Source organism: Neolamprologus brichardi, chromosome 17, assembly GCF_056152115.1.
Source record: "Neolamprologus brichardi isolate AB-2024 chromosome 17, ASM5615211v1, whole genome shotgun sequence".
Classification (NCBI taxonomy): Eukaryota; Metazoa; Chordata; class Actinopteri; order Cichliformes; family Cichlidae; genus Neolamprologus; species Neolamprologus brichardi.
The window spans coordinates 4,431,403-4,445,895 of record NC_142120.1 but is presented as its reverse complement, the minus strand read 5'-3'; the positions used below and the strand labels follow the sequence as shown (position 1 = coordinate 4,445,895).

Sequence of the window (14,493 nt, the reverse complement as noted above, 5' to 3'; positions counted from 1 at the left end):
TGGTATATTTAGGTTTAACTATTTTACATCTATGTAGGTATCTAGCTTTGCAGGAGTATGACATCAGCACAGTGCAAACTGCTGTGATTGTTTTTGTGTGTGTGCTGTGAATGTGTGAGCATTTACATCCACTTACCAATTGAGCTGACTCTGGTCGGTGGTCCTCCAATGCTGGAGGGGGCAACGCTGTGCTTCATGGAAGTGGGGTCCAGCTTGTTCGCAGCAGCAGCAGCAGCCGGCACCTGTGGGGAAGTTGGGGGGGAGTTGGGTGACTTGCTCTCGGATGCCTTAGGCTTGGCCGACAGGTTCAGTGGCTGTGCACCCTCACTGTCCTGCAAAAACCAAAACAGCACAGTTTCGCCTGCTGTGACCACCGAAGGAATTTGGAAGCGGGAGGCGCGGGGCCCACCCTCGCCCTCCCCTCACCGAGACCACTTTCAATGGAGGTGTGCTAATCGAACGGGAGCCCATGCACAGCAATCTGAGGCAAGCCCCGGCGGGACGAATCACAAGGTGCATGCCACTGCCCCTTTCCAAACAGCTCGTAATAAGCGAAAAGATAAAGCATAAAAATAACGGCACATACGAAAATAAATATTTGCATATTTTGGTGCGAACCACTGACATTCACATGCAAAATAACCGACTTCCTGTCACAGCAAACTCGACCTTCAAACAAGGCGGTTCATGCACGTGCACACTCCGCATGCAGGCTCCGGCAAACATGCACTATGGTGCTTCACATGCTAAAAACAACCAAACACATGAGGATGAGAAACACCTTGAACTCATTCGTAAGACTACAGTCTTTCACAGAGAAAAACACCTCCCTCAGAGAGTCTTTAGAGGTGTGAGAGTCTCAAGACACTGAACAGAGGGCTGTCTGTCACTTCAATGTGCACTTGGTCCATTAGAAACAGGGAACCTTCATGGTCGGGAACGTGCGTGTGTGTGTGGGGAAAAGCGGAGAAGCCCTTTCTGCCTCATCCAAAAACGCACCGATAGCACCTAACAAACGATCAATACGATTCTTAAAGCTGGTTTTTGAGGTCCGTTTTGTTAACAATATTTATCAGAGATAAACAGAATCCCTCCACTTCCTGTTACTCGTACTGCACAAACCTGGGCTGCAATTAAACCAGAGGAGCAGAAGGGGGCGCTCGTAAGATAGCCTTCAATTAATAGGAGTTAATGGAGCTAAAATAATCAGATTTTTATTTTTAGACCAAAGCCTCAAATTTTATTTCGCTATTTTAACTTTTTAGAAAATATGTCCGAGCTGAAATAGAATAACTTTATCTTCCTTAAAGGGAAACTTAGTTGTCCCATAAAAATGATAGCATTTTGCTAATGTGTGTTGATGGGTCGTTAAGGTTAATAACACAAAACAAAACTAAAACATGGTTAAAATGACAGAGAACTACATGCGTACAAGAAGCAGCTGGTGGGGGAGGTTGACTGTGGTCGCTATCACGTGGCTGCTCGTAGCCGCTGCACATTTTGTGAGTGAACTCAAAATGGTGCGTGCTGTTAAGTGGTTTGTGGTGTTGTGACACCCCAAAGATATTTGACTAAAAATAAACCTGACAAAAATCTAAAAGTGGAGATCACCTTCTATTGGAAACAGAGACCATTTTTGGAGAAAAAAATGTTTACTCCAAAAGATTTACATGCTTGACGTGTAACACAGTAAGGATGAATTTGTTCTGTACCATCTTCTGAGCGCCCCGCATGAAATCGGAAATCCAGACGCTAAAAAACGTAAAGTATTCCTAAATTCTTTGATTCGATTAAATTCCCTCATCCATCCATCACCGTGTTGCTCGGCACACAGCAACATCCTCAACACAACAGACAGCGCTCCTTAAGTAAATCGCCATGTGGACCACCACTGTTATCACGTTAACTGTCATGGCAACGTCACCCCTGCTGATGACCTAATCCAATCAGGAGGAACCTTAGAAGGTCACATGACAGGAAGGAAGAATTGGATCGCAGAGGGGCCAGATGTACACAAACCACTCTGTGTAATTAAAACTCCACAATTAAAAGCCAGACACAACATGAGAGGATGGACGGCTTAACGGGTCAGCCAGCTAAAGGCGCACAACCGAGTCAAAAGGAGGCCTACAAATACAGTTTCCTTGGTTGTTTCACAACATTCATCTTGTGTATACTTTGGAAAACAGGATAAAAGAGAAATTTTGCCATTACAGGTGTAGCAAAATTTAAGCCTTACAGCAGAGAGAATAGAGACATTATTTGTCCTTATTTTCTGGTCATTAGTCTAATTGCTGCTTAGGCAAAGTAGAAACTGGCATACAGTGGAAAAGAGAAACTGTTGTGTGTATGTGTGTGGTATATTCACTCATTAAGGCCGACTTTCCCTGATTCCCACTCCTTGAGTCTTACTAAGCCTTATGAGCCCCTCACAACTCAATTAAGCCTTTCCAATTAAGCCCCCCTACATGTGTACGTGTTCATGCATGTGCGCGTGAGTGTGTGTGCACGCAATGAGGCCTAACCGGATTGTCCTTCATTAGGAGGGGTGGGGTGGGTTGGGGGGTGGGGGCTTTCTAAATAGATGGAGGACCCCCCAAAGATGCCTTCAGTGAGACAATGGGCTGGAGAAGATGAGGAGAGAAAGGAGCAAACTGAGGAGGATCTTCTCAATCCTGACCCATATTATGGTGGGCTTTGGCTGGGAACGTGTTTGAATATTTATTACAAATAGATAATGCCTATGCCTCTTGTACAGTGGATTGGGGGAGTTTCCCTTCGCGCCAAGCCAAATCCTGTGGTGGGAAGGTGGCCAACCTGCATTATGCCAGTGTGGAGGAATTAGTTTAGACAGTGGAGCTGAGAGGCTTGGACCGACTTGTTTGTGTGTGTGTGTGTGTGTGTGTGTGCGTGTGTCACTGTAAGACATTGTTCAACAAGCTCTAAATCTCATGACAGTGTGTGTGTGTTTATGTGTGTGAGAGAGGCCTCTAAAGCCTCTGAAAGGCTTGGAATCTCGAATTAATACAATTGCTTTTGTGCCTCTCTTGGCTGATGAAACAGTCTCCAGCTTTGAGACCGAAAACATGCAGAGTGACAGTGAGAGCCAGAAGGACACAGAGAGACAGAGGAGAAGCAGAAGGGGAGAGATAACACGTATAAAAGTGCGTGTGTGTGTGTGTGTGGGCTGGAGTTCACTTCTGTGGATGCCGACATGTGAAAGCGACATCAGGGTTCTGCATCTTATCGCAGGAGCTGACGGTTCAATTAACAGGACAAGTGTGTGTGTCACTACAGTTTATCCCAGTCAGGCCTTCGTGCGTGTGTGTAGGTGTGTGTGTGTGTGTGTGTGTGTGGGGTGGGTGCTAAGGACAAGACCCTTAAATGTGCCTTTCACTCTTCATCTCCGCATCTCTTTCTTCCCTTCCAGCTATAAGTGACTGTTCAGATATTAATTACACTGTCATAGTTTCCTGTGTGGCACACACTCAAATTAACTTGTTGATTTGTGGATTTTCTATCTGACTCCAATCATACAGGAGTTTTGAAGATAAAACAGGCAGGAATGTTGAACACAATATACTTCTATTATTTGAGTAAACGATTTTCATATATGCACTCTTAAATAATGAAGCACAGTATTATGAGTTATAGCAAATTACTGTAGACCCCTGAGGGTCTCCTGAATCCACTTTAAGAAGCACTGTACTAGGCTATCAAGGTTTCACAAAGGGAATTCTGTACCCACTGATAATGCACATCGCCATTAAAAGGATAAATAAGCAATGTGCAGAAAACATATTACTACACTATCAAATAGTCTCAAATAGGGATGCAGTACGTGGGTTACGTGTGGTACATTGAAACAACATTGTGTGGGTCTGTATGCATCTGAAGATCCACTCTTGCATATAAGAAAGCTGCATCTAATAGCAGCTGCAGTGATTTGACCGTGAGTGTAGGTTCTAGTTGGTGCCTAGCTCTACACCTGTGTGTGCATGTGTGCTTTTTTTTTTTTTTTTAAATGTATGTGTGTTTGTCCGTGTATCACCAGAGGGTAAAGCACTTAAGCAGTGTGAGCCTGAGTCCAAACAGCTGTGAGCAGAGGCGGGCAGTGGGCCTTTAAATGACTAGAGACCTGAGACAGAGCCCACAGGGAGAGCACACCACTGAAATATACATGTCACTCGACCAGAGAGAGAGAAAGAGTGTTAAAGGGAATCAGTGAGAGCACCTCAGTGGTCAGCCCGAAAGAGAGAAAGAGGAAGAAAGAAAGAAAAGAGAAAGAAGAAATCAAGAAAGAAAACTCTCCAAAGCACTTATCTAATGTTTGTGAACAGCTCTGTGGTCAGTCTGCGATTTTGCCTCTACGGAGACTGTCGGGGTCCGCCTTGGTCCACTCCCCAGTCAGCCACTCCCGCTGGACTGGGGAGGCCATTACGACTCCCTGCTTCTCCTCCACCACAGGCCACAGCACTTGCCTGTCTTCCATATATATGGTAATAACGTGTGTGACAGTGGGGGCAGGATGGCTGGATGGCAGAGTGTGTGTGTGTGTGATGGAGATGTAGGGAGGGGCTGATGGACAAGGAAGTAGGGGTGCAAGCTCTGGGGTCAACCACATGCTTTAATATCTGTCATGAACCAGTCCTGTGTGTGTGTGTGTGTGTGTGTGTGTGTGTGTGTGTATGTGTGTAAACACAGGGGTTGGAACAGGGCAAGAACAACGCAGAAATTAACAGAGACGAAAAAGTTAGAAGTAGCAAAGAAGATGTGGAAATAAGGAGGACAGGAAAGAAGAGTTTAGGAAAGACAAAGGAAAGGAGAAGGAAGGCAGAAGAAGAGGAAACCCGGAAGCTTTCATTTATGTGGCAACAAATGTGAATTCAGCTTGTCGAACTTGGTGGGATTTTGATAGTCTAGTATTACTTATAGACACAGTGCCTGTGTTTATGATTGACTATAACATTTATGAGGGTCACAGAGTGGACAGAGGGTGGTAGGAGGCACGGCTGTTTGTGTGTGTGTGTGTGTGTGTGTGTCCCAATGGCCAACCAGATATTCATAGAATTCCACTTGGATGGTCACAAGGCTTCTCCTCGCCCCTATTGGGCAGCCAGCCGAGAAAACGGCAGAAGCACCAATACATCCTGAATTCCGACCAGATACCAGCTGGAAGTTTCTGATAAACCTTTGGTGTTTGAGGTGAGCTGATCGAGGACCAAGTTGAACTAAGGTATAGAATGAGAATAGAATGAGAAGCAGATCGCTGCTTGGGGCACTTGTTTGATAAGAGAAAAAAAAACATAAAAATTTTTCAGCTCATGCACTGGAAGTCATTCACTCTCAGCTAGCGTGGTCACACTGGAAAGGCCAGCGTGTACGCAGCTCGAGTAATTAGGCTGCTAAAGGCTTGTTGAGCTTTAATTGACTGGATTTTTTTTTCTCCCCTGAATGAACTGGAAGAATTTACCCAACGCAGTAAGAATATTTCAACTACCATCAAGAATTTTTTTTAAAGAAATAGAGACTGATGCTGAATTGAGAAAATAAAACTTATGGAAAATACTTCCACAGACAGAAAGCTGAAATATTCCATTGACAGCTTTCTTGCAAAGTTGTCGAAAAATAACACTTTAGTGATATCAGAGACAGGAATTTGAAAAGCAGATGTGATTGCTAATTAAAAACTTCAGGAATTAAATGTTATTTCCTAAGCTGTGAATTTTTGTTTATAAACATTCATCAAGTCGTGCTCGTTATTGACGAAGAAACCTTGTTAGCCAGCTTTCAAACCACAAAAACATGCGCACACACACAGATGTGTTACTTTTCTTCTTTCTTACCTTGGTTTTATTTGATGGCGGGGAGCTGCGGCCCTTGTCGCTCTGTGAATGTGTGTTGGTGGGTGGCGAGTGCGTGCCCAGGTTGGCTTGGGGAGGAAGGCTGCCTCCATGCTGCTTGGCCCCAGGGGAAACCTGCATGGCTGCTAGCTGAGCAGCATACAACTGCTGCAAGGTCAGAGAGAGACAGGTAGAGAGACAGGGACGGGAGGGGGAGACAGGATAGAGGCAAGAGTTGAGTCGGTGGGACAGCAAGAAAGGGAGAAGAGGGGGGGTAAAAAGAGAGGGGAGGAGGAGGAGAAAAAAAGGAGAAGAAAGGATGACATGAATAAATGAATAGTCGAGACCACAAAAAAAGAAAAGAAAAGAAAAGAAAAAGGCGGCTAAAAAGCTCTGGAAGGAGAGGCCATTAGTGGCCCGGCCTCTGTTTGTGTGACAGAAAGATAGAGTGGGACATCTCCACTGTCAGCCCCCCTCCCACCCCATGGGAGAAGCGCTAACAGCCTCTCTGACAGGCCTCAAGACGGCCATGTCCCCTCCAGGTGCATCGTGGGAGAAAGGCAAACACTCTGCCTATCGAGGTCACGATGGAGAGCCCAGCTCTTGCTCAAGGTAAAAAAAAAAGTGATGATGGAGAAGGAGAGAAATTTGTGACGCTACATGGCAGATGGGACATGCCAAGAGTGTGTTGTGGCCCTGTGATGTTTTTAATGCGTCGACAATAAGATGCAAAAACAGACGCAAATGTCGTGAAATAGGTTTAAAATAAAGATAAATTGATTCAATAACTACAGTAGGAGGCAAAAAAAACCCAAAACACTGTTTTCGTTATTCTTATTTATGTATTTAATTAATTTCCAATTAAATAAAAGCATTATGGTGTGAGCTGCGATGGTGCGAACATACTCTGGGATATTTATGCAATAGCATTGTATCACACAAAACAGTCTCTGGCCAGTATTTCCACAGCAACAGACACAGCATAATATTCACAACTTGGACGAAGCTTCAATATTCATAAATGCCTCTTTCTGTCTTTCTGCTTAAAATCATCCTGCAAAGCTCAATTACTTTCATGTTGGCTAATACAAATCTCTAAGACGCTGGTTTTGTGTTCCTCTGAATTGTTAGTGCTTCCTGTGAAGAGCAACATAATGGTTGTTTTTGCACGAAGTAACTGATGTGTTGTTTTTCTTTTCTTTTCTTTTTTTTTTGAATAGTTATAATTGTTATTATTTATTTCTGGTGGAATATTTTTCTGGAAGAAGACCATCCTTTTTTTTTTTTTTAGTTTAACTTCCGTCCTTCTGTTGGTGCTTGGCTGCCGGCCACCGGCGTCAAACAAAGGCCTGTTTATGCAAATGGACAAGGAAGAGATGCTGTCACTGCTGTTTCTCTCTCTCTGTCCATTTGTACCTCACTCTATCTCTCTTGACAGCCACATTAGCTCCTTCTCCTCTTTGCTATCTTAAACTAAGACATTTATCTCTTTACCAAGGGGGAAAAAACAGAGACATTCTGGTGGCGTGCACGCGCACACACACACACACACACTTGCATAGCGGCATACTTTTTGGAAGAATCTCATATTTGAATATGAAATAATCTCTTCATGACTACCATTCATTCAAATAGTACAATATTTACTGTCCAACAATTCAACAGCAACGCAAAAGCATGTTTTCTACAACATTTCTATCTTTTTCTATTACTTTTATCGATTTTCCAAACTTATAATTTCACTCTAAAACAGATACCTGCCATTCCAAGAATTGCATTCAGAGGTAAAATAAATAATACTGTGAAAAGTAACGTCATCCCTGATAAACACTTTGGAGTTATGGAGTTAAAAAAAGGGCAATCCACATTTTTCACTGACTGTTGAGGCCCTTGCCCCTCCCCCACTCACTCTAAAGGCTCTCACACGTTACTGTTTGCTCCTGAGTCGTCTCTTGTAAGTGTAAAATACAGAAGCAAGTATTTCTTCTCTGATGAGTATCTGTATAGATTTCTCAAACATGAGTGAAGTGCATGATTGAGGTACATAATGTGCACTGGATGCATTGCTGCTGCTGTGAGTTGCATGGACGCGGCACAGTTGACCAGCTCGCTGAGATCAGATCAGCCGGTGCTTGTTCATTGCTCTTCAATTAGCTGTACTGTAGCTCCTGCAAAGGAGGGGAAGGCGGGTGGTGTGGGGGTGGACTTCCAGCCGAGCATGAAAACCCCTCACCCCCCCCTTCCCTGCTAGCCAAACCCCCCCGGCGAGTGGACCACAGGCGGTGTGTCTGTGTGTGTATGTGTGTCCTGCCATATTCGGACCAGTGGTTCAAAGGCCTCTTTATTTACGGAGTGAATTGAGTTCCATTACAAGGCCAGCTCCCGTCACTCAAAGCCTGCTCAATGGGCCGGCGAGCAATGACACACACACACACACACACACACACACACACACACACACACACACACACACACACGGTACAGAGGGCAGAGGCACTGTGGAGCGTGCCCAGAGCGTCGCCACAACGACATACATGTCAACAAACAGGAAGTGACAGCGCAAAGCCCCCTGGGGTGACTAGAGGAGTGAACACACACACACACAGATTGGGGAGGGGGGTGCAATTGCAGTTGCAGGATGAGACTAAGGAATTTGAAATGTCACTCACAACCCAGGCACACTGCTGAGCTGTACAGCCCTTCCCTCTTTATGTCCCTAATCCCTTAATGTGAAACAAGCAATATGTCAATAGAATTTTTACATGTGCGTCTGTGTGTGTGTGTCTGTGTGTAGCCCGACCTCTACTGACATCAGGTGGGGAGGTGATGGGAGACTGCTGGTGTTCTCTGACTGAAAACATGGGGTCACTCTGTGGTATTAGTAGTACTGACACTATCTTGTGTGCATCTTCCCCGACACACACAATAAGCTGTGTCCATTCTCTTGTTTTGCTGTTTCTCTTGTCAGCTTAGTCACTGGGGATCTGTGTGTGTCTGTGAATCTTGGTCAATAATCTGCAGCCTTAGACAGATTACAAGCTTGCCTGATCTTTGTTGTCTGAGTACGCGGGCGCCTCAGAGCGGTCTGAGCTCTATTGTTTACGTGGACACGAGGACTATTGTATAGATCTTAATGGATTCTTCTCTGTCTATCTGAGCGTGTTTTTTTCACCCTCACTTGTGGGTTGTTTTGGTACTTAGAGGCAAAAAAAAGAAGACAAGCCTCGGTAAAACTGATAATGAGTCAGAAGCGTCTGACACAAACGCTGTCCGATCTTTACGTCTTATCAACCTCTTCTTCGATTTTGCTTTCGAGCCTTTGTTCTTGTTTGGAAACCTATGTGAGATTGAACTACAATAAACTGAATGAAAACAACCCACACAGAGAGATTACTTCACCACAATATAGTGGTCAAGTTTAAATAAAATAACTACAATGCTTTCTTTATACCTTGACAGCAAGTATTTTGGCTATTTCTTTTTCTTTGTGCTCTCTTTAAAGTATTGAATAGAACAAAATAACCGATATTTAGCTTTTACTTTAACATCGCCGGGTTACTTAAAGTGAATAACTTCTCAACAATGCAGTCTATACTTTATTTTGTAATTTCCCCAGAATTTAAAGCCGGAATATAAAAACTACCGCTCAAATACGTGGGACTTGTACACCAAAATGTTTCTATGAACTCTATTTTCTATAAAAATCTATTTTTCTCTTAAGGGTTCAGAAGTTTTATCTGCTGTCCCTGCTGCTCACGGGCTCACAGTGCAATCTCAAAAATAAATCTCTCAGCACCTCCAACACTGAAGCATCTGAGAAAACTGCTGTGTTGCTATCTGTCTTCCTTCCAGATAAGGTTTTGTAGAAAAAAACGACTTGCGCGATTGATTTCTCGTTTACCTCTCTCATCTGTTCCTCTTTTCCCCTCCCCTCCTCCCTCTAACCGCCCATCCGTTGTTCGTCCATCTATGTCTCCGGTGTACAGTGCGGTAATCCAGGACAATATGTTCCAACATCTGCCTCTCCATATGATGCCTGACCCATGCCATTGACCCTCTTTATACCACGCCACACACACACACTTTGTTGCGCACAAACACACTTTATTCCAGTGCTTACCTCCGTTCCCTCATCTCTTTTTCTCTCTGTTTATCCTTTCAGCTGATCATCCTCTGGTACTTTTGCCTTTTCATCGTTACCTCAAATCTCTCCCTCACCAGGATAAGTGGATTTTCTTTTCATTTTTCAATTCTCTGTCTGTCCTTCTCAGTCCATTTGTGTGATGTGGATGATATCAATGATATCAAGGGTCAATAGGGAGCCAGATTAACATGCTCTAATGCACAATGTCACACTCATCCCACAGATTAAGATGCTAAATGCCAACCTTGTACACTCCAAAGCCTCCACTGCCTTGAAAAGCTTCTGTAGAGGATTCAGTGTTAAGCTTCTATTGACTTTAAGAGCCACTCTGTTGATTTCTATGGAGGACGGTTCAAACGTAGGAAAAAAGCTTTAAAATCATTGAGTTTAATACATTTTTCTAAGAACTGCACTTATCTCGACACTGTGCTTTTGAAAGGTTTTCTTTCTGTCTTCTTTCTTTCTGTGTGCACATTGGATGCACACAGATTAAGCCATTATTCCAAACTTGATTTCTTGCTTCGTATCTACAGCCTGCAAGGAACAAGAATCCAAATAGGACTGAGATTTCTGCGATGACACAATAAAAAACTGGCGCAAAAGAAGTTTCAGTCAGAATCACTTTAGTCAAATGAAAAACATTTTTTTTTTTTATCTGCGATTATTTATATTTGACTGTAAGGCTGTACTCTGTTTAGAGCAGCAAAAGGACCCTCATACAGAACAGAGGAGGCATTAATGGCCACAGATGAAGTCACACAGTATGAACGGAGGAGCTGTGGTGGAGGTGGGTCGCAAAGCGGCTTCCAGTTGTGCAGGAAATGTGGGCAAGTTTAAGCAAATACTGCGCCCTGTGTAAACTTTGCCACTTGGATGCATAAAAATATATAAAAACTGAGCTATCAGCTTATATGAGCCTGACAACTAACTTTATGCAGGATTGTGTCAAAGTAACATTCTTGTTCATATTATGAACTTTAAGGGAGAATTCATCAATTTAACAGTTCTCTAACTTTAAATTACAAATATGTTTGTTTTTGTACATTTTAGTGGGTTTGCAGAGTCCTCTGTCACAGAAAATAGGACACAGTGTTTAAAAGACAGAGGTGTTAGTTGATAACGTGCCAACAAAAGATTGTGGGGTTCTGTGTTTTGGCACTTGACAAGGAGTGGAGCCAAGGGGTAACCACAGCCACGACAGACTAAAAGCTGGCCACCCAAGACAACCAGTGGTGAAGCCTATTAGAGGCTACACTCATACTCATAAAACTAGAGTTACATAGAGTAACAGCTGAACAGTTTCTCTGTGGCTGTTGTTCCTACACAGACAGCTTAATAACACAACTGCCCAGTTAGACTACAGCTCTCCTCTAACAGCTTTATCAGCAATAAAAAAAATCACATTAGCAACTGCTCAAAGTGTGAGCTACATAGAGAAGCTTAATATATGAGTGTATTTAAAGGAAGTATTCATGCCTGCATAGGCAAATAAGTGAGTGAGCAAAGAAAAAATCCTGCACCTATACACTGGAAAAGGAAGAATATCCATAGATGGTAAATGGGGCGATTGTGGCTCAAGAGTTGGGCGTTCGTCTTGTAATCGGAAGGTTGCCGGTTCGAGCCCCGGCTCCGACAGTCTCGGTCGTTGTGTCCTTGGGCAAGACACTTCACCCGTTGCCTACTGGTGGTGGTCAGAGGGCCCGTTGGCGCCAGTGTCCGGCAGCCTCGCCTCTGTCAGTGCGCCCCAGGGTGGCTGTGGCTACATTGTAGCTGCCATCACCAGTGTGTGAATGGCACGATCTGATATCTTCGTGTTGGTGTTGTTCCCAGATCATCATACTTGTTCCAGGATCAACATTGCAAGTGACCAATCAGAATGTTGTGATGTCATACTTTTGCGACTTCGGGAAAAACCGGCGTAAAACAAAAAACTGTACTTAAGCTGCGAGAAACCGCCTTTGTCCGCCAATCAACGGACCCTAACCCTGACCCTTTAATAAGCTAAGCAGAATTGATATTGTCCTTGCAACATTGGAATTTCATAAATGCACGAATGGGTTGGTGCGCAAAAGAATAACGTCACAATAATGTGATTGGTCACTTGCAATGTTGAACCTGGAACAACATTTTCATGATGATCTGGGAACAACACCAACACGAGGATATCAGATCATCCGTGTGAATGTGTGGATGATTGCGTATAGTGCAAAGCGCTTTGGGGTCCTTAGGACCAAGTAAAGCGCTATACAAATACAGACCATTTTACCATTTACCAATATCCATAGCTCAGACTATACTGTTTACAGTTGCATCAATGCAAGCTGCTTGTACAGGAGCCGCTGCTGTTTTTAAACAATAACTTTAGTGATTTATTAGCAGAAAATTAAGAGGGATGTATAAAATTGGCAGGTATACTAATTTAAGCAAACTGAACCAGCAAGGTACCAAATGCAGCTTTTGATCCTATATTGTATCAGTGGGTGTATATAATATACCACTTTCCCCAAAGTGAGCCAGTCAGATGTGCTGTGATACCAAAGTTAACGACCTAAACCGGATCAATAGTGCTTTAGATAAGAAAGGCTCTTTGTGGACTGTCAAAAAAGCCCTTTAACTCCTTTTCAAATCAAAATATATTGGATTTGAATTTAATTCAATTTGGACAACAAATATAGATTCTTCATATTGTTGAAGACTAAACCTTCGATCCCAGGCGCACGGGAAGTGTAGCATATATGAGAAGCGTGTGTACAAACTGTAATCACCATGTTTGTGTGTGTGTGTGGTTCAAGTCCAGCCCACATGTTGAAATAACACACCCGTGGGCATGTCTGCATGTTCCCCTGAATGCACCTTAGTTTATTGTCCATTGTATCTGAAAATCTTTCATTTTCTGTCTTCATTTGTGTACGCGCGTCGGCTGAATGGGTTCACTTGCGTCTTCCCCGCCAAACCGCTGTGTTGCCGTGGCGACCTGAGGGCCGAGCTAACTGTCATGTCTCGTCTGGGCGACAGAAACACCTCCTTATCAAATGAGGGCGCAGAGACGATCCCAAAGGAAATCCATCCACATTGAGACATCTGTACTTGTGTTAGCCCTGGCAAATCCGTTTCTTTGTGACAAAGCCTTAATCTCAACGTGCGCCTGTGTTTGTGTGAGCGTGCATGTGGATGTGTATTTCTCTTGGAGGATTGGAAGAAAGAAATCTGACTGAGTGAGATGGGTTTTCCTTTTTTTTGTGCACTTGTTGTGTTCTTTTGCCCCTCCCTGCTTGTGCGTGTGCGTCTGATTGCAAGGTGGACAAAGCTGTTCGACTGGAGATTTTGAGTGAGTCTGAACACAGTCGAACATATGGACAGCTAGATTGAGGCAGTGATAACAGACAGAGAAAATTATTCTGGGGCTAAACACAAACGTACACACACACACACACACAGGCGCGCGAGCAATAATGAAATCAGTGACGACAGCGGGGTCCGTTCTCCATGATAGAGTTACACAGCTATTCTATTCTCCCTGTAGTGTCTAGCATATGGAGCTGCACGTTTTGGCTGACAGGTGCAAATGTATTACACACCCTCTGTCTGACCTTTAACCCATAATTTCTCATCGTTCCCCTTGCGTGTAAGTGAAAAGACGCGGAGAACTACATGAAAACATGTGTGTCAAATGCAGCTGTTTCTCTCAGATGCACACAGGTGGCCAAGTGTGCTGAGGGAGAGCCCTGCACTGGTGCTTAATGTGTTTCAGACAGGCGAGTGAGAGGATGCCAGTGCAAGCTCTTAACCCCTCTGAGAGGGGGGCCCAAAGCCGACGTGGATCTCTGAGTTCTAGTCGTGTGTGTTTTTCTATGCAGGGCAGACAGTGGTCAAGATTACATAAGTGGCTGCCTATTTTACATACACACAGAGGAACAGCACACATCTCATCCTCCTTTTAAGCTGGATAACAGATGTCAGCTTGTTTTCCCACCTGTGTTTTACCTTTCCTATTTAACTCTCCCTCATCTCTGCCCTGCTTTCGACAGAGTCCCCTGAGGTGCATGTAGATGTAAGCTGCCCCTTAAATCCTGGGTTCGACTTTGTCATAGTTTCCTTTGTTTGGTCAACATCCCCGAAACAGATAAAATTAAGAATTTGTCAGTTTGGATACTGCATCTCTACATGCAGTGAAAAGACACACAATGATTTAATGCTTCAACTTCTGGTTTGTGATGCAAAAAGTTTTGGACACTTCATTTTAAAGGCATGCTTGAGTACAGTGATCCAAACCTATTTAGAAATATCCCTCTTTTGGTTTATTCGGCGCCTTCGGTAAAGTCTGTGCTGTTAAGGGTGATTGAAATGTCTTCAGCATCACCCCCAAATTACCTCTGACAGCCAATCTGAATATTTCTGTGCTCTACTCTGCATGCCGGCTCCCACTGAACTGCATCAACCCCATTTGCTCCCTATCACAGGACAAAGCCGAGGGCTACGCTTACATTTGTCACATCTCTCTGTTTG

The 14,493-nt window shown here is 43.8% G+C and overlaps 1 protein-coding gene across 7 annotated transcripts in view; it reads right to left on the bottom strand.

Moving 5' to 3' along the window:
- sox5 (SRY-box transcription factor 5) overlaps positions 1–14,493 on the bottom strand; it is a 261,200-nt gene that overhangs the window by 13,950 nt on the left and 232,757 nt on the right. For 6 of the 7 annotated variants that reach the window (XM_087830275.1, XM_087830276.1, XM_006780534.3 and 3 more), the window contains 2 exons: positions 5,847–6,011; positions 137–332 (listed from right to left, as the gene is read on the bottom strand). In XM_087830275.1, coding sequence (XP_087686401.1) covers positions 137–332; positions 5,847–6,011 — 361 coding nt within the window. The remainder of the gene's footprint in view (positions 1–136; positions 333–5,846; positions 6,012–14,493) is intronic. The other variant, XM_035908369.2, reaches the window with a different exon arrangement.